Source organism: Delphinapterus leucas, chromosome 6, assembly GCF_059928025.1.
Source record: "Delphinapterus leucas isolate spDelLeu-1000000601 "Yukka" chromosome 6, BTC_Dleu_Yukka2, whole genome shotgun sequence".
Taxonomy (NCBI): Eukaryota; Metazoa; Chordata; class Mammalia; order Artiodactyla; family Monodontidae; genus Delphinapterus; species Delphinapterus leucas.
This window is the reverse complement of record NC_143134.1, coordinates 97574648-97596392: the sequence shown is the minus strand read 5'-3', so window position 1 is coordinate 97596392 and position 21745 is coordinate 97574648. Positions and strand designations below refer to the sequence as shown.

The window sequence follows — 21745 nt, the reverse complement described above, 5'->3', positions numbered from 1 at the left end:
TTAGTATCTTTTAAAACAGTCCCATTATTTTTATGTCTGTAGGCTTTAAATTTTAATTTCAATAGCAACTTGACTAAAAGAGCTGGAAATCAATTAAACTGATATATCCTTTGTCGTCTTTTCAACAGAAAATTTCAAATTCAAGTTAATAAAGCACAAGTAACACCCATAAGCAAGTTGAAGGAAAGGAGACATAAGATAAGAATTTTAAGTAATAGCTTGGTATAACATACTGAGATACAGTAAAAAGTGGTTTTGATTCAATATTCCCGGGAAATACTCATGTCATACATGGTTAGTGATATATGTTAAGGTTCTCAAGATCAGACATGCTCCAAAAACTATATACCTAATTCTGAGGATATATTCCACAATGCTTGAGAATTTATTTCCTTTTTTAAAAAAATCAATTTATAATTTTAAAATTTGCTTTACTTAAAACTACTGTGAGATCCTTCCAAACAAAGAACATTTCTTGTTTCATCTTTGCATCCATTACACGCAGTAGGTACTTAACAATAAATGTTTGTTGATTAAGACAAACAGCTTACTATAGAGACTGTACCTAAAGGATAGAGCTTGAAATAAACTATGGAGAATAATCATTGGCATACTTTTTAAACTTACAAAGAAAATTTTAAAATAATACCAGTAAGTATGGCCAACTTCAAAGAATCTTCGGAGAGTGTGAGACTTGGCTTCCAATTTTGTTGTGGGTTTTATAATGATTCAGCAGCTTTGTATACTTAAAAACTATGGCATTAAAAAAAAAAAAAGTGAGCCCCCAAAAGAAATTTAAAATAGCTGAGAATGAGAAAAGTAGTTTGCCTGTGTGTGTGTGTGTGTGTGTGTGTGTGTGTGTGTGTGTTTTAAAATGATGTGAAATTCACAATGTCATTTCTATTACTACTTTTAAAATTTTGTTGTAAAAGTACTGAAACTGGGCAACAGGTATCATCAAGTGACTCTTTTCTCAGAAAAACATACAGTTAAAAATCTACCTACAAAAACAGAAGTCACAAGTTAACAAAATACAATAAAATTTACCTCGCTGGAACAGGCAGTTTGGGGCAAAGAACAGAAGCTTTTGATGATGTAGTATATTCAGAAGGCTTTAGGCTGTAGCTGCATAGGGCTGAGCCTGTTGAAAGAAAAGCTATATGTTAGCTAGCAGAACAGAGTCCGAATAAATTCTTCTATTAATTCACTTTAACTTTATTTTATTGGTTAATATTAACTCAACATATATAACTTTCAAACATTATAGAATTAATAAAAGTCTGATTTGGTCTATAGTATCAATTCTCAATCAGTTGAAACAGATTTTTCTCTGGTAACATATATAAATTTTAATTAATAATATTAAGGGTAATAACAATAAGTACTAGAGCTACTTTTATTGAGTGCCATATATCAGGCCCTATACAAAATGACATACAAACACACATATTTTTTTTTTAATAAAGAGTCAACTTTTCATTGTAACTGACCAAACTGTGTTTAGGAATGTCTTCAAACAACAGAACCAAAGAAACATGATAAAAATATCCTCTTGAAGAAACCAAGAGTTTTTGCCAGCCCCAGTGCTTCTGAGGGTTAGACTGAAAGCAGCCCATTCCTGAGGTTGGTTCTCTTCCCCACGCCAAGAGGAGGGCTGGGATAGATAGAGGACCTGGCCTTTCCTCCTATTATGCAGTGGGGTGAGCCTCTCCTCTCAACATATATAAAAATTATATTATTTACTATAACTCCATTAGGCAGGCCTTTTTAAGCCCACTTGATGGAGGAGAAAATAGAGGCTAAGAGACAAGGTAAATAACTTGTCCAGGGTGACACAGCTGCTAAGCCAGTAATGCTGGGGTTAAACCCTAGATCTCTTTGACTACGAAACCCATCTTCAGCTACATATGCCATCTCTCCTTCTGATGCTCTCCATTACTAAATATTTAAAATTATTGCATACAGCACATATGCATTCAGATAATATATTACTTTTTCCTTATTTAAAAGGCAGGAAACAGTAACTGTAAATAAACTGAATTAATTGATAAAATCAATAAATTGATCAAAGGATTCCCTGTTTTCAGATAGTTTAAAACAGCTTAAATTCAGTCCTAGATTGGTTATTCTCTGACTATATGGCTAATATATATCTAAATAATACATAAAATTCAAATGGATATAGTATACCCTATCTTTGATAAGTCTTATTTAACTGACCTGCTAATTTTATAACACAGCAACTAGAATACTGTAAGATTCATTGTACAACAGATACTGTTAAATAAGGAGATCTAGGCTTTAGTTCTAATTTTGCTGAGACCTACTACATTATATCATGTAAACTGTTTGTATTTCATTAATTGAAGTGCTTACGAGGTTACTAATTTGGTCAAATACTTCATTATTAAATACAAACAGAATAGCTTTGCATTTATATCATAGCAATAATGAGATTTTGCACTGTATCACCATGGAAAATGTTTAAATTATAATGTGAAGGCAGACTTTAACATTGGATTAATTATGGAAACATCATGTGAGGATGTGAGAAGGAACTAGAAGGGAATATAGAAAAAAAGATTTGTTGGGACAACAAAATTGGGAGATTTGTTTCATTTATATCTGGTCCTTTCAATCAAAAGCACTTTTAGAAAGCCACAAACCTGCGTTTAATTCAGTAATGCTGCCCCTAAACCAGCAACCAACTTGCTAAGTGTCTGAATACGTGGGCCTTAATAGCACATTTACATAAATACATGTAGCATCTATTTTATATAAAAATAATTCAAGTAACTTGACAGTGTAAAATATTTTTAAAGAGACACTTGAAAGTTACATGGCACTGTTCTTCGAGTTTCTTCAGCTCTTAAGATAGACTCAATAGAAAACTAAGTTTCTAAAATTGTTTTCAATCATTCTCTTCCATTTTAATGACTTTCTTTTTTTTAAGTTAAGTTCTTTTTTTTAAGTTAATAAACATGAATATTAAGCATCTAACTCTTCTAAAATTAGGCTTTTGTGTTTAAAGATAATGCAACTAGATACTATTTATAGCAATTTTAGAGAAAATATGACAGCAATGGCAAGCAAACATCTTAGATTAATTCTAAAATAACTGGAAGTCCTATGATAGAATTGCTCATGAAAAAATAGCAACTGTGCCAATAACTGCAGAGCACCCAACATGATCATCAACTTCCTGATCTGAATTGTCAACTTACTTCTTTCAGAGTCCAAGGTGGAATCGATTTGCACAATATAAAAGGCCCTAACTAAAGCATATTGTGTCAGTGCTGTCAAACACCCTGCTCCATCTGAATTCAGTGAACATAATCTCCATCCCCACCCTTTTTTCATTTAAAAAAGGAGGTCAGCAGGTGCAACAGAGTTCAATTTTATAAAGACTTTCCCAGGATAATGCTCAATGAAAGGATAATAGCCTTATCTCTGATGGTATTCTGGGACAGAGGCCAGTACTAAATAGATCCTGTACTAAATAGATTAAAGAAAAAAGATCTTTACAATGTGTTAGTAGTAACAATCAGAAGAAACCTTATATTGCTTCCTGCTCAAAGGGTTCATGGACAGAGAAGCCTCAATGAAGAACATTAAAACAACCCAGAAATGGCCAATGTTTTACAATTGTTTTTCTTTTCATGTTTATTAGCTAATGCATTTTTAGTGAACTCTTTTAAGGTAGTATCTATTTTATTATTTTTTAATAGTAGAAGTATAAACATATGATGTTTGGTTATAAACAGCAAGACAACATTTTTCTTCTAATGCAAAAAGCAGGGAAAAACCATGCTAGAGTAATGAAAAGTCTAAAACAAAAAACAAAAGCTTATCTAAACCACACCAGAGGCAATCCATGCAATTCAGCCAGTGTTATTCAAAGGCCATCAGAATGAGTGATCTTAGGAACCTAACTTGGGTATATAAACATTTATCTTGGTAAACAGTTGCTATAGTCCCCAGAATGTTTAACTACTACAATATATCAAATGCCTTTTAATAGTCAATTATTTATTCTTTAGCTCACTATCACTTATAACAACACCCCTAAGAGGTATATTTCCATCGCCATGCTCCAAACATTACAGATGAAAAAAATAAGTCATACTTCCAAGGCCTTTTAAGCAATCACTGGCAAACTACTAAGAAACAGAGTTCTTCACTCCTAGGCTACAATGCTTCTTCTGTGTCTTTTCTAATAATCATAATCAGACACGTATTCAATAAGCTCCTGGGCAAAAAACATATGGTCCACAGATACGGCAAAGATAACATGTTTGAAAACATTTTTTTCCATCACCCGCTCTCTAAAATCTGCTGTCTCCTCCCGTGTTAATTCTACCCTGGTTAATGGCTCCACCACCAATAAAATCCCCAAGATGAAGTGTGGAAGTCATCCTATATCTTCTTAATCTACATCTTCCATCTACGTCTTCCCACACTATTCAAAACATTCAAGATACCAAGTCCCAACAATCAGATCCTTTCTGTGTTATTTCAGACCATCACGATCTCTTCTTGGGTCAGTTAAACTATTCTCTCAGAGGGTTTCTTAACTCCATCCTGTATACAACCTTCAGAATGATTTCTGTAAACTGGGCATTAGTTGTATTACATCCCTGCCCTCAGGAAAATTCCAAACTCCTTGGCTTCAAGGCCCTCTTAAGGCAGGCCTCTTCCTAAAACTCCAGCCTCATTTAAGCATAATAAACTTATAATTCTTGCTGTTTCACAAACTTCCAGGCTTTTCCACATGCTGTTCCCTCTGCTTGGGCTGTCCTTTCCTAACTAGCATCTGAATGAGTGTTCCAAGTTTGAGCAGAATTTCTACAAACTACTCAAGCTTTACCTCCTCTGTCAAGTCTTCTCTGATGCACCCAAACAAAGCTATTTACTTCTTAGCTCTATTATAAAACTTAGCATATTATTTTATAATTTTTTTAGTTTACATATCATCTCTATCTTTAGAATGTGAGCTCTTTGAGAACTGGGACCTTATGCCTTCAAAATATCTGGAACTCCTATCTCCTGGCATACAGACAGCACTCAAAAGCCATCTGGTAAATAAAACAGACAGAAATAACTACTTTTAATCTCTTATAGTTTGGTGTTACATGTTATATATAATGATATATGCTTTTCAACATTGACTACAAAGTACAATCTGAAACAGGATTTCTAAACCATGGTATTAATACAATTCTTGGGCAATTCTTGGTTGTATGGGGCTGTCATGTGCATTTGCAGGATGTTTAGCAGCATCCCTGGTCTCTATCCACTAGATGCCAGCAGCCTCCCTGTAACCTCTCACCCAGCTGTGACAACCAAAAATGTCTCCTGACACTACTAAATGTCCTTGTGGGGGTGGGGGGGGTGGGGGGTGGGCAGCAGTGGCAGGTGCAAAATCACCCTTAGTTAAGATCTACTGGTCTAAAACATCAAATTATTTGAAACAAAGAATTGGCAAGTTGGAGGCTAATTCCTGTTTAAAAATTTTGTTTGATTTGCTATCTTAATAATACTTGTAGGATATACAAAGAGAAAAAAATAGTCCTTAAAAAACGTGCTTTAGGACTTCACTGGTGGTGCAGTGGTTAAGAATCCACCTGCCAATGCAGGGGACACGGGTTCGACCCCTGGTCCGGGAAGATCCCACATGCCACAGAGCAACTAAGCCTGTGCGCCACAACTACTGAGCCCATGTGCCACAACTACTGAAGCCCGTGCACTTAGAGTCCGTGCTCCACAACGGGAGAAGCCACTGCAATGAGAAGCCCATGCACCGCAACAAAGGGCAGCCCCCGCTTGCCTCAACTAGAGAAAGCCTGCATGCAGCAACAAAGACCCAATGCAGCCAACAATCAATCAATCAAATTAAAAATAAAAATCTTTTGATGCAGAACAGTTTGCATTATGAAAAACAAATTACATTGCTATGAGAAGTTTAATTAATTTAACCCCTTTCTCTCTAATTAGGAAAGAATTATATATTTATATGCCAGAAGAAAGCAAGACAATTTTCCAATTTCAATTTCTAGTAACCAGTGAAAAGGATGGACATATTTGCAATTCCCAAGAAGCACCATTAACCAGCTGTAGATATGACATCACCTGTCAATCACTATTGGCACATAGTAGGCACACAAGAAATATTTGCTGAGTGAATTAACTTTGGCCATCTATGTACAAGACTTCTACTAGGTATTGTGGAGGACAAAGAGAAGTTTGACTGCCTACTCTAATGCAAGCTCCTTAAACATGGAGAGGACTGTACCTTGCTTTTGTCTCTCTGGCACATAATTAGTTATTTGTTGAATAAAGGAATTAGTTAAAATTGCATTACTAAATTTAAGGATTTTTTCCTCCCCTTTTTAACAATCAAGTTTCCCTTGCTGGTCTCTGACTTGGAGGCAATTAAATCAGTTGCTACGGTTGTATGTTTCATTCATTTATAAATTATATCAAGACCAATCTTTTGATTCACTGTGGCCAAAAAGAATACATACTCTCTGTGGTTTAAGTTATAGTGTTACTGCCAGGTAAAAAAAGAGGGTAATAATCTGGTCATCCATTCATACTAACTCTACACTTACCAACCAGATAATGATAATCAAAAGGCTTGTTAGTATTCATAAATCTTATACGAATGGATCACATAATCTTTCATGATTTTCAGCAGTGATCACTGAGAAAGCACCAAGCTGCATGGCTCTACTCAAAATGTGAACATGGTCCAATTGGCAGGTCATAAAGCTCTCAGAATTTATACAAAATACAGTACACTGAAGAAGCACTCTTAAATAGGAGTGCTATAAATGGGACACAAACAAAAGGAAAATAAGAATTCTGTCATCTTACTACTGTGTTAGGGAAAACAAAATAAATATTGATACAATAGTTTGATAAGAGTAATACAAAAGAAAATAAGGAATTCCATGTAAAATATTAGCACCAACTGAGAACGTGCAGCCAGTCCCCAACCTACAGGTTATTCTCATTTCTAAACTTTTGTTTAGAATTTAGACTGCATGTGGAAAGAATAAAATGACATGTAAAGCATCTGCCACAGTGCATGACACAAAGTAGGTACCAATAAATGGTATGTTGAAACAAAACGCAGGGCTTAAGTCTGATTTAGCTATTCAGACTCAGATGCCCATGCTGAACAACGGGGACAGTGGAATAAAGTGAAGGGTGAACTACAGGCCAGAGGTGGTGGTAGGGCCAGAATTAGGGAAGGGGAAGAACATCTGAGCAGGCATTATGTTCCCTTCCCTTCACCACCTGTCATGGTCTGGCTGGGCTGAGATGAAAGTCTCATGTAAAGCTGAAGTTAGTTTCAGAGGGAGGGTGATTCTTTTCCCCCCTACAATGTATACATTATTGAGTTTTCCAAAATAATGATAATAAAGGAGGAAAGAAACTTCTTCATCAGAAACCAGAGGGAAGAAACATTGCTGGGTTCATGCTCTGCTGAAAATAAGAACTCAGATGGGAGCTCTCACCAGATGGTTTTAGTTTCCTCTGTAGGGCATAAGGTTAGGAAAGAGGAAGAACAAGAGAGCTTAAGAGAATAAAAGGCATGAATAATCCTTGGAGAGTACGTATAAGAGAGATAAATGAATGAATAAGATGAATTATTTAGAGATGAATAAAAAGAACTGATTTCACAGCAATTCTAGTTAGACTGAAGCTAAACAATTTGCCTGTTGGTGGCAACTCACATGGATACAGAATTGAGCAAAGGATAGTATGTTAAGAGAATGAGAAATTATTAAGTGGCAATAGAGATGAAGAGGGAAATTCAGTCTATTATGCTTTCAAAAAACATGAATAATTGCTATGTGAGGTCCTATATTAGGGCTTAGATATTCAGAGATGAATAGAGCATGATCCTGCCCCCAGGAAACTCATGCACCACTGTAGCAAGATGATAAACAAAGAACCAAAGAAGTTTAATACTGAGTCCTTATGGTATTTGGCAACTCTAATTTTTTAAAGGCAATTGTTAAATTGTTTTATTCTCTAGCATCATACATTTATGATTTGTGTCTATATAAACTATGAACCAAAATAATAAAATGCACATTTATACACCTACCACTCAATTCATGTACTAAAACTTATACTTTTATATTCATCTGAAATCTTCTGCCTGTCTTTTAAAGCTCCTTGTAATATGGCAGCATCTTCACATAACTAATCTAATTTCCAGCTATTTCTTCCAAGCTTTCTATTCTAGTCAGACATATTTGACAGAAGCATTACACGAACTTAAGTGTCCAAGAAAACATCTCCTCTTTCTTGTCCAAAAGAAACAAAGAACTGAGGAAATATTATTTGCCTAATAAATGCATTTCTTATATTACTACAGGAACTAAGAGCTTTTCCTTATAAAGATTTTAAATAGTTTGTAAAGGTAATAGAAGTTCACATGAATGGATGGTTAAGTGCTAAAAAGTACCTTCAAACGTTGTCATGGAAACTTAAAACTCTGAAAAGGATTTATATTATCTTTTCATTCTGGCAAGAAAAATGTTATTTTACCTTGCATTTTAAAATAAGGTTTAAAATTATCATTAAAAAAGTTACTACCCCAGGGACTTCCCTGGTGGCGCAGTGGTTGAGAATCTGCCTGCCAATGCAGGGGACACAGGTTCGAGCCCTGGTCGGTGAAGTTCCCACATGCCACGGAGCACTAAGCCCATGCGCCACAACTACTGAGCATACGCTCTAGAGCCTGCAAGCCATAACTACTGAGCCCGCATGCCACAACTACTGAAGCCTGTGCGCTCTAGGGCCTGCGTGCCGCAACTACTGAAGCCTGCACACCTAGAACCCGTGCTCCGCAACAAGAGAAGCCACCGCAATGAGAAGCTCTCACACCACCACAACGAAGAGTAGCTCCTGCTCACCGCAACTAGAGAAAGCCCACGCACAGCAGCGAAGACCCAATGCAGCCAAAAATAAATTAACTAATTAAAGAAAAAAAAAGTTACTACCCTAAACAGGATCCTTCTCTTTCATGAACTTTTAAACTGTGGTACAATACACATAACAAAAAAGTTACTATCTTAACCATTTCTAAGTGTACAGTTCAGTTGCACTAAGTACATTCACACTGTTGTGCAACCATCATCCATCTCCAGAGCTCTTCATTTTGCAAAATTGAAACTCTTTATAGGTAAAACAGTAACTTCCCATTCGTCTCTCCCCATGGCCCCTGGAAATTACCATTCCACTTTCCGTCTCTGTGAATTTGACTACTCTAAGTATCTCATATAAGGGGAGTCATACATTTGTCCTTCTGTGTCTGGCTTATTTCATTTAACATAATATCTTCAAAGTCCATCCATATTGTAGCATGGGTCAGGATTTCCTTCTTTTTTTAAAAAAAATTGTGGTAAAAACACATAACATAAAATGTACCATCTTAAGCATTTTTTAAAGTGTATGGCAGTCTTACCTATATGTATATTATTGTGCAACAGATCTCCAGAAGTTTTTCACCTTGCAACACTGAAACTCTATACCCACTGAACACCATCTTCCCATTTCCCCTTCCCCCCCAGCCCCTGGCAACCACCATTCTACCTTTAAAGAATCTGACTACTTTAGATACCTCATATAGTGTAATCATGCAGTGTTTGTCTTTTTGTGACTGGCTTACTTCACCTAGCATAATATCCTCAAGGTTCATCCTGTTATAGTGTATGACAAGATTTCCTTTTTTTTTTTTTTTTTTTTGCGGTATGCGGGCCTCTCACTGTTGTGGCCTCTCCCGTTGTGGAGCATAGGCTCTGGACACGCAGGCTCAGCGGCCATGGCTCACGGGCCCAGCCGCTCCGCGGCATGTGGGATCTTCCCAGACCGGGACACGAACTCGTGTCCCCTGCATCAGCTGGTGGACTCTCAACCACTGCGCCACCAGGGAAGCCTGAGATTTCCTTATTTTTTAAGGCTGACTAATATTCCATTGTGTGTATTGATATATACCACATTTTCTTTATCCATTCATCCGTCAATGGACATTTAGGTTGCTTCTACCTCTTGGCAGAATAATGCTGCAATGAACATGAGTGTGCAAATATCTCTTTGAAATCCTATTGTCAATTCTTCTAAAAGTGGGATTTCTGGGTCATATAGCAATCTATTTTTTTCTAAGACTTAATTTTTTTTTTTGATTAGTTTTAGGTTCACAGCAAAACTGAGAAAAAGGTACAAGATTTCCCATATAGGGCTTCCCTGGTGGCACAGTGGTTGAGAATCTGCCTGCCAATGCAGGGGACACGGGTTCCAGCCCTGGTCTGGGAGGATCCCACATGCCGTGGAGCAACTAAGCCCGTGAGGCACAACTACTGAGCCTGCGCGTCTGGAGCCTGTGCTCCGCAACGGGAGAGGCCGTGACAGTGAGAGGTCCGTGCACCGTGATGAAGAGTGGCCCCCGCTCGCTGCAACTGGAGAAAGCCCTCGCACAGAAACAAAGACCCAACACAGAAAAAATTAATAAAATAAATTTAAAAAAAAAAGATTTCCCGTATACCTCATACCCCCACATATGCACAGCCTCCACCATTATCAACATTCTCACCCTGGAGTGGTATGTTTGATACAACTGATAAAACTACAATGACCAATGATAATCACCAGAAGTCCACAGTTTACATTAGAGGTCATTCTTGGTGCTGTACATTCCATGGGCAGACTCTCAACCACTGTGCCACCAGGGAAGCCCTGCCCATTTTTTAATTAGGTTGTAGGTTTCTACTTGTTGTTGAGTTGCAGAATTTTTTATATATTCTGGATATTAACCCCTTACCAGATACAAAGATTTGCAAACATTTTCTCCCATTCCATGGGTTGCCTTTTACTCTGTTGATTGTGTTTGACTCACAGAAGTTTTAAATTTTGATGAGTTCAATTTATCTACAGTTTCTTTTGTTGCCTGTGCTTTTGGTTCACATCCAAGAAATTATTGCCAAATCCAATATAAGGAAGATTTCCCTTATGTTCTCTTTTAGGAGCTTTGCAGTTTTCTCATGCATTAGGGTTCTTTCATGGACGTTTAACAATTCTCTTACAGATTTGGAAAGTTCCCACTTAAACCTAAATTATCTTTTAAAGATATACCTCTCTGAAATTAATGACTGAGAGCTATATATTTGAGGTCAAAGAACTGTGTATTTTCTAACAGAAATATAGCTGCAACAACAAATGGACACAGATAATAATAAAAATTATCTGCTCCTTCCAAATCAATTTGTACCTCCAGTTTTAAGTCACCAATCCAAAAAACAATATAGATTCTTTTGAGAAATTCAGAAATTTCAACTTAGGGTTGCTGTTAAAGTGTTTAGGCCCCTACACCAAAGGCTCTCTCTCTATTACAATTTTATAGTTTTCTATTTGTTTTTTTAAATTATTATCTTCTCCATCCTCCATCGCCATGCCTTTTGATGCTGCCATTATTATTACCTTTGAAAATGCCTAATCTGTTAACTTATTTTGCAAACAGCTGCCTCAAAAGCCTAAGGGTGCCTTTATCACTAGGCACCAATCTAAGAGGTCTGTTTTCTGAAATAATGTTTATTCATTAATACTCCTGAACACCCACTTTGTGCAAGATACTATGGGTAATACAAAGCTGCAAAACTCACCAGAAGGGGCTTCTTATCAGGGCCTATTAAGGCCATACTCGGTATCATATTCACCCAGGATAGGGGCCTGGAAACAAAGCATAAAAGCAGGGCAGCATGGAGCATTTCTCCCCAGTGGATCATCAGAGCAGGCAATACAGCCAACAAGGAACTAGCTCTTTTCTGGCCCTCCAGATAATGTCAGGTTCAAGGGACCAAGACACATCTGGTACATCCAAGAGAACTTGTTAGACGTTAGTTCAATACTAGATCATAGTTTTGAATGCCAGGGTAAGACATATAGACTTTCATTTTTTTTACCAATGATTTCTGAATAAGAGATTAACATGATTGAAGCTCTAGGAATATTAATATGGCAGCAGTATGTAAGGGCACTAGAAGTTAGAGACTGGAGACAGGAAGAGTATTACATTTCATTGGTAGAATAATAATAATAATAATAATGATGATGACGACGATGATGATGTAACAGCAGTAGCCAACACTTTTTTTTTTAACAACTGATATTAGCCAAACATTGTTCTAATGATTTTTTCATGTATTAACTCCTCATAACAACTCTATGAGGTACTTTAGGTAAAAATATTATCCCTATTTCATAGATGGGGAAATTGAGGCATGGAGAGATTAAGTAACTTGCCCAGGGTCTCACAGATATTAAGTAGCAGGACCAACATTTGAACCCAGATAATCTAGTTCCAGAGTCTCTACTATTAACCACTCCATGATACCACTTCTCAGAGTACACTACATATGCTCACATTGTCTAATATTTTAGGAAAACGCTAAAGGAATAACTCATCCATCCCTGAAACCTGATAATGACAGAGCTGATAGTTCTGGTATTAGACTCAGCAAATCAACACATGTGAGGATATCATGTGGGACTAGAAAATGAGATCTTAAAGAATAGTTGGCACCTCTTTATTCAATGCCCACCGAGTGCCCAGTATTCTTCATGCATCATCTCATTTAATCCTCACACCAACCTAGGAGAGGGGCATTATTTTAAATCTATCTTTTTTCAGTTGAGGAAATCTAGGCTCAGAGAGGCTATACCTTCTGTCCCTCATTATACAGCCCATCAGTGACAGAAGCAGAAGTAGAATCCAGATCCCAATCAATCCCATGTTCTTCCTACTGTCTTATGTGGAGGGCATGTAGCAATGGGACAGGAATACTGCCAGTCTGGAAGGCTGCAGTCCTTCTGCCCTCAGAAGGCTAGCGCCCCCACCTGAAACACTCTGGAGCCATGCTGGTATGTGTATAGTTATGTCCCCGGGGTGCTTCTCCACCCAGCCAGAAGTTACACCAGGTGGATGCCTGAGTCAGCCCTTGTTCCAAGGCTAGAACTAGCCTGTGAGTTTGGGCAGGACTGAGGCGGCTCTGAGGATTCTTATACACAAAATACAAACGGGAAACCCCATGGAAAAATACAGGCTTGAAGGACTATCACTATGCAGCCCTCCACGAAGAGAGGTTAAAAAAAAAAAAAATTCTCTGAAGAGAAATGCTGTGAGTCATATGGAGCTGAGGATAGCACCTGGAGATTAGCAACCCAAGAAAAGAGAGCTAGAGTTCAGGAAATTGACTATGCTTGTTTTCTCAGGGAATTCCCATATGTTTAACCTCAGTTTCTCAAAACTTATTTCTTCGAAAAATGGTTAAGACATAATGTGTAATTAAAAAAGTAAAACACAAAATTTGAAAAATGCTGGAATTTTCCTTTTTACTTCATTTTTTTTTTCTGAACTTTTCAAATTTCCTATCATAGACATATATTACATCCAGGGGTAAAAATAAAATAAACTAATTGAAATACTTTTAACCTATACTTAGGAAGAGGGGGAAAAAACCCCACAAATTTCCCATAGAGTAGTCTAATAATTCCCAAATACTCAAAAAGGCAACATCAAAATCACCTGAAACATTTGTAAAAAATACAAATTTCCAGAGCCCAAAGACCTACACAGTCAGAATTTCCCTGGGTGGGGCCTAGGAATCTAGAGTTTCAACAAGCTCTCTAGGTGACTATAATAATTTATATCAAGGAAGTCCAAAAGCACCTTCACTTCTCTTTTTCTTTCTAAGGTTCTTTGATGATTTATTTAATGCTAGGACAAATTTATATTGAAAGGCAAACACAATATTTAACAGTGACTGGACTGTAGACTTGGATGGCCTACTGTCTCACCATTTATCTCTGCAAACTTCTGAACATCACTTAGGGTTTTCAGTTCTTGTCTTGGACATGCTGCTACACACAGTGCTACAGACTTGATCTTCCGGTTTATCAAGTCCAGATTGCATGGATCCAAAAAGAACACGTACCTAAAGCATGAAGAAAAATATTGAGATATTATTTCACAAAATATAGTCTGGTTCACTGCATATTTGAATAAACCTAAGAGCAAAGAACATCTCATTTCCCCTTCACAAATTTAATCATAGATGAACAAACACTTCACAAATCTAATCAAACATGAATTTTTAAAAAAATAATTGCTTATAAACATACTGTTAACAGTGGGGATGGAGGAAATACGGGACTCATATTTTTCATGATCTATTTTTCTAATATTTAAAATTTTGCAATGTGTATTTTATAATCAAAATTGTCTATTTTAGTTTTTTTAAATAACTAACTTCAGTTTTATTTTTTTTGACAAAGTTGTATCCCCCAAATTACTGAAATACTGTTATATAACATGAATTATAATTTAAACATAAACTTTAATGAATATATAATCATATATAAAGTGTATCATTATAAAAATGAACATATATTGATATATACAAGGTATAGCCAAGAAGGCTGAGTAGGAAGACCCTGAGATTATCTCCTCCAATGGGCACACCAAAATTACAACAGCAACTATTGATGAGAATGATCTGAAGACTAGCAGAAAAGATTTCCCACAACTAAAGATATAAAGAAGGAATCACAATTAGATGAACAGTGGGGTGGAGACGTGGTACAGGAAAGATCCACACCTCTCAGTAGGCAACCCACAAATGGGAGGATAATCACAATTGCAGAGGTTCTCCCCAGGGAGAGAGGGATCCGTGCCTCATATGGGCGCCCAGCCCTGGGACCCTGAACCAGGAAAACAAGCCTCCAGAACATCTGACTTTGAAGGTCAGCAGGGTTTGCACACTGGAGAGTCAGAGGGCAGTAGGAAACAGAGACTCCACTCTTAAAGGACACACACAAAATCTCACATGCTCCAAAACCCAGCACAGATATAGTAATTTGAAATGAGTCTAGGTCAGACTCACTTGCTGATCTTGGGAGAGCCTCCTAGACAGGTAGGAGGCAATTTCAACCCACCTGGGGACATGATTGCTGGTCACAGCCATTTTGGGGAACTTGTTCTACCACAAGGACATTGGTACTGACAAGCACCATTTTGGAGTCCTCCCTCTAGCCTATCAGCACCAGGGGCTTACCTGCCCACAAGCTGGTTACCCCAGGCCCAGGGCGCCCCCCCACCCAGGACAAGCAGCCAGCCATGCAGGGACCCAACCTCTCCATCCAATGGGCCAACACCAGCCCCAGGCACCATAGAGAGCTACCCCAGGACCTACTCCCACCCACCAGAGGGCCAAGACCTACTGTAAGCTATGCTGGGACACAGGACTATCCACCAGCAGGCTAGCACCCGCCCCAAGACGCACCAAACTTTGCAGCCACCCATGCTGGGAACCAGCCCTGCCCACCAGCAGACTGACATTAGCCCCAGACAGCCCTGCCCACCAGCAGACTGACATTAGCCCCAGACCCCCTGGAACCCACTGTCAGCCATACCAGGACCCATGTCCATCCACCAAAAACATTAAACACTGCAGGGGGAAGAGGGTGTTAAAATTGCACCTTCCTTGTTAGAATGTCTTTGAACTTAAGAGATTATCAACTTAAAATAATCATGCATAAATATGTTGTTATATATGAACCTCATAATAACCACAAATCAATAATCTATAATAGATACACAAAAAAGAGAAAGGAATCCAAACGTAACACTAAAGAGAGTCATCAAATCACAAGGGAAGAGAGCAAACGAAGAAGAAAGGAACAAAACAGAACTACAAAAACAACCAGAAAACAATTAACAAAATGGGAATAAGTACACACATATTAATAATTGTTTAAATGTGAATGGACTAAATTCTCTAATCAAAAGACATAGAGTGGCTGAATTGATAAAAAAATGAAACCCATCTATATGCTGCCTACAGGAGACACACTTCAGATCTAAAGACAGATACAGATTGAAAGTGGGGGGGATGGAAAAAGGTATCCCATACAAGTGGAAACCAAACGAAAGCTGGGGTAGCAATACTTAGAACAGAGAAAATTATACTTTAAAACAAAGACTGTAACAAGAAACAAAGAAGCATACCATATAATGATCAAGGGATTGATCCAAGAAGCAGATATAACAACTGTAAATACATACGTACCCAACACAGGAGCATTTAAACACATAAAGCAAATATTAGCAGACAAAGGGAGAAATTGACACAGTTTCTTGTATTATTAATTGTTAATTGCTGATTGTATTATTAACACAAGAATAGTAGGGGACTTTAACAGCCCACTTACATTAATGGACAGAAAATCAATAAGGAAACACTGGCCTTAAATGACACATTAAATCAGATGAACTTAACTGATATATAAAGAACATCCCATCCAAAAGCAGCAGAATACACATTCTTTTCAAGTGCTCATAGAACACTGTCCAGGATAGATCACATGCTAGGCCACAAAACAAATCTCAATAAATTTAAGAATACTGAAATCATATCAAGCATCTTTTCTGGCCTCAATGATATGAGACCATAGTTGGTAGAAATCAACTATAAGAAACAAAACTGCAAAAGCCACAAACATGTGAAGGGTAAACAATATGCTACTAAACAAGCAATGGGTCACTAAAGAAATCACAGAGGAAATCAAAAAATACCTGGAGACAAATGAGAACAGAAATACAACAATCCAAAATCTATGACACGCAGCAAAAGCAGTTCTAGGAGGAAAGTTTATAGTGATCAAGTTTACCTCAGGAAACAAGAAAAATCTCAAATAAAAAACCTAACCATACATCTAAAGGAACTGGGAAAAGAAGAACAAACAAAACCCAAAGTTAATAAAAGGAAAGAAATAATAAAGACCAGAGCAAAAATAAAATGAAATAGTGACTAAAAAATGATAGAAAAGATCAATGAAACTAAGAGTGGGTTCTTTGGAAAGACAAACAAAATTGGTAAGCCTTTAGCCAGACTCATCAAGAGAAAAAGAGAAGGCCCAAATAAAGAAAATCAGAAATGAAAGAGAAGTTGCAACTAACACCACAGAAATTCAAAGCATCACAAGAGATTACTATGAACAATTATATGACAACAAAATGGACAACCTAGAAGAAATGAATAAATTCCTAGAAACATACGATCTTCCAAGACTGAATCAGGAAGAAACAGAAAATATCTATACACTGATTACCAGGAAGGAAATTGATTCAGTAATCAAAAAACTCCCAACAAACCAAAGTCCAGGACCAGAGAGCTTCACAGGTGAATTCTACCAAACACTTAAAGGAGAAGTAAAACCTATCCTTCTCAAACTATACCAAAAAATTGAAATGGAAGGAATGCTTCCAAACTCATTCTATGAGGCCAGCAACACCCTGATACCAAAACTAGACAAAGACGTCACAGAAAAAGAAAATTACAGGCCAATATCACTGATGAACATAGATGCAAAAATTCTCAACAAAATATCAGCAAACCAAATTCAAGACGTTAAAAGGATCATACACTATGATCAAATGGCATTTATCCCAGGGATGCAAGGATGATTTAACATCTCTCAATCAATCAATATGATACACTACATTAACAAACTGAAAAATAAAAATCACATGGTCATCTCAATAGATGTGGAAAAAAACTTTTGGCAAAATTCACCATCCATTTGCGATAAAAACTGTTAACAAAGTGGGCATAGAAGGAACATACCTCAATATAATAAAGGCCATAAATGACAAGCCCACAGTTAACATCATACTCAAAGGTGAAAAGCTGAAAGCATTTCCTCTAAAATCAGGAACAAAACAAGGGTGCCCACTCTTGACACTTTATTCAACATGGGAGGCCTAGCTACAGAAATCAGACAAGAAAAAGAAATAAAAGGAATCTAAACTGGAAAGGAAGAGGTAAAACTATCACTGATATCAGATGACGATACTATATACAGAAAATCCTAAAGACACCACCAAAAACTATCAATATTAGAACTCATCAATGAATTCAGTAAAGTTGCAGGATAAGAAAATTAATATACAGAAATCTGTTATGTTTCTATATACTAACAACAAACTATCACAATGAGAAATTAAGAAAACATCTCATTTACAATTGCATCCAAAAAAAAAAAAAAAAAGCCCTAGGAATAAATCTAACCCAAGGAGGTTAGAAACCTACACTCAGAAAACTCTAAGACACTGATGAAAGAAACTGAAGATGACACAAATGGAAAGATACACCATACTCATGGACTGGAAGAATTAATACTGTTAAAATTACCATACTCCCCAACACAATCCATAGAGTCAATGCAATCCCTATCAAAATTTCAATGGCATTTTTCATAGAATTACAACAAATAATTCTAAAATTTGTATGGAAACACAGAAGGCCACAAATAGGCAAAACAATCTGAGAAAGAAGAACAAGCTGGAGGTATCATGCTCCCTCATTGCAAACTGTACTACAAAGTTACAGTAGTCAAAACAGTGTGGTACTTGCACAAAAACAGACAAATAGAAAAATGGAACAAAACAGAGAGCCCAGAAATTAACTCATGCACTTATGATCAGTTAATCTATGACAAAGAAGACAAGGATATACACTGGGGAAAAGACAGCCTCTTCAATAAACGGTGTTAGGAAAACCAGCCAGCCACATGCTAAAGAATCAAACTGGACTACTTTCTCATACCATATACAAAAATAAACTCAAAATGGATTAAAGATTAAATGTAAGATCCGACTGTAAAACTCCTAGAAGATAACAGAGGTAAAGTGAGAGAGTGGCATGGACATATATACACTACCAAACGTAAAATAGATAGCTAGTGGGAAGCAGCTGCATAGCACAGGGAGATCAGCTCGGTGGTTTGTGACCACCTAGAGGGGTGGGATAGGGAGGGTGGGAGGGAGGGAGACGCAAGAGGGAAGAGATATGGGAACATATGTATATGTATAACTGATTCACTCTGTTATAAAGCAGAAACTAACACACCATTGTAAAGCAATTATACTCCAATAAAGATATTTTAAAAAATGCTATTAGACATTGGTCTTAGCAAATTTTTTGGATCTGTCTCCTCAAGCAAGGGAAACAAAAGAAAAATAAACAAATGGGACTACATCAAACTAAAAAGCTTTTACATGGCAAAGGAACTATCAAAAAAATGAAAAGGCTGCCTACTGAATGGCAGAAGATATTTGCAAATGATATGTCCAATAAGGGGCTAATATCCAAAATATAGAAAAAACTCATATAACTCAACATCAGAAAAACAAACAACCCAATTAAAAAATAGGAAGAGGACCTGAACAGACAATTTCCCAAGAAGACATACAGATGGCCAACAGGGATACGAAAAGATGCTCAACATCACTAATCATCAGTGAAATGCAAACCCAAACCATAAGATATCACCTCACACCTGTCAAAATGGCTATCCTCAAAATGACAACAAGTAGCAAGTGTTGGCGAGGATGTGGAGAAAAGGGAACCCTCGTGTACGGTTACTGGGAATATAAATTGGTACAGCCACAATGGAAAATAGTACTGATGTTCCTAAAAAAATTAAAAATAGAACTACCATACGATCCTGCAATTCCACTTCTGGGTATTTTTCCAAAGAAAACTAATAAAACACTTAATTCGAAAAGGTATATGCACTCCTATGTTCATTTGCAGCATTATTCACAATAGCCAAGATATGGACGCAACCTAAGTGCCCATTGATGGATAAATGGATAAAGAAGATGTGTTATATACATGTATGTATAATGGAATATTACTCAACCATAAAAAAGAATGAAATCTTGCCAGCTGTGACAACATAGATGGACCTAGAGAGTATTATGCTAAGTGAAATAAGTCAGAGAGTGAAAGACAAATACACATATGATTCCATATGTGGAATCTAAGAAACAAAACAATTGAACAAACATGACAAAACAGAAACAGACTCATAGATGCAGGGAACAAACAGGTGCTTTCCAGATGGGCTGGGGGATGGGTGACATAGGTGAGGGAGATTAAAAGGTACAAACTTGCAGTTACAAAATAAATGAGTCACAGGAACAAAACGTACAGCATGGGGAACAGAGTTAATATTATTGTAATATCTTTGTACAGGTGATAGATGGTAACTACTCATCATGGTGTTCATTTTGTAATATATAGAAATATCAAGTCACTACGCTGTGCACCTGGAATTAACATCATGTTGTATGCCAATTACACTTAAATTAAGAAAAGAAAAAGAAAGGGAATTCCCTGGTAGTCCAGTGGTTGGGACACCTCACTTTCACTGCCGAGAGCCCAGGTTCAATCCCTGGTCGAGGAACTAAGATCCCACAAGGTATGCAGCAGGGCCAAAAAAAAAAAAAAAAAAAAAAATTTAATGGGTAAAAAATATCTTACTGTTTTAGTTGCATTTTTGATGAATTTGAACATTGCTTCATATATTGTTCATTTGTATTTTCAATTTTTTTTGTATCTTTTGCTTGTTTTTAAAATTGAGGTGTTCTGCTACTTGCTGAATCATAAAAACTTTGTATATTAAGGGTATTAAATTTACGTTAAGGCTGATACAAGTATTTTCATGATTTGCCAACTGTCACTTTGAAATAGTTTTCTATTTTTGCCATCAAATCTTTTCTGTTTTATTTTTGTAATTAGTTCACTACTTTTTTATGGTTCAAAAAGTAGCTTCCCTTTCTCATATCAAATGTTTCATAGATACAATTTGGTGTACAGAAAAGAGAGAAAATATGTTACTTTAATTTTCTAAGTAATTAACTAATTATCCTAGTGCTTTTTTTTTTTTTTCGGTACGCGGGCCTCTCACTGTTGTGGCCTCTCCCGTTGCGGAGCACAGGCTCCAGACACGCAGGCTCAGCAGCCATGGCTCACGTGCCCAGCCGCTCCGCGGCATGTGGGATCTTCCCGGACCGGGGCACGAACCCAAGTCCCCTGCATCGGCAGGCGGACTCTCAACCACTGCGCCACCAGGGAAGCCCCCTAGTGCTGTTTTTAAAATATTATTTCCTGTTCATAGCATGTTGTCACTCTTCTACACTAGAGGATATGGGTTTATGTTCTCTATTTTGTTTCATTGATTCATCTGAATGTTCTGGTGTTAGTAAAAAGAAAAATTTTTTAAAGGACATATAAACTTGAGCTAATGAATATATAATTATAAAAATGCATTATAAAATTATATAAAATTTAATATATAAAGTTGAATATAGACTAGAGGAAAATACACCACCAGTTCAACTACAGTCATCTCTGGATATTAGAATAAAGTGATTTTAATTTTTTTCTTCTACTTTTAGGGGCAGGACAGGAATAAAGACACAGACGTAGAGAATGGACTTGAGGACACAGGGAGCGGGAAGGGTAAGCTGGGACGAAGTGAGAGAGTAGCACTGACACATATACAGTATCAAATGTAAAATAGATAGCTAGTGGGAAGCAGCTGCATAGCATAGGGAGATCAGCTCTGTGCTTTGCGACCACCTAGAGGGTGGGATAAGGAGGGTGGGAGGGAGATGCAAGAGGGAGGGGATATGGGGATATACGTATTCATATAGCTGATTCATTTTGTTATACAGCAGAAACTAACACAACACTGTAAAGCAATTATACTCCAATAAAGATGTTAAAAAAAAATTCTTATTTTCTAGAATGAGTGCCAATTACTTTTGAGTTGAGATGACTATAATAATAAATGCTGTTTTCTAAAAATGTCCATTTCATATAAA

The 21745-nt window shown here is 37.0% G+C and overlaps 1 protein-coding gene across 5 annotated transcripts in view; it reads right to left on the bottom strand.

The window, feature by feature from the left end:
- SLC44A1 (solute carrier family 44 member 1) overlaps window positions 1-21745 on the bottom strand; it is a 214712-nt gene that overhangs the window by 103938 nt on the left and 89029 nt on the right. For all 5 annotated transcript variants that reach the window (XM_022600292.3, XM_089913488.1, XM_089913489.1 and 2 more), the window contains exons 4-5: window positions 13870-14006; window positions 1048-1141 (exon numbers count right to left, since the gene is read on the bottom strand). In XM_022600292.3, coding sequence (XP_022456000.1) covers window positions 1048-1141; window positions 13870-14006 — 231 coding nt within the window. The remainder of the gene's footprint in view (window positions 1-1047; window positions 1142-13869; window positions 14007-21745) is intronic.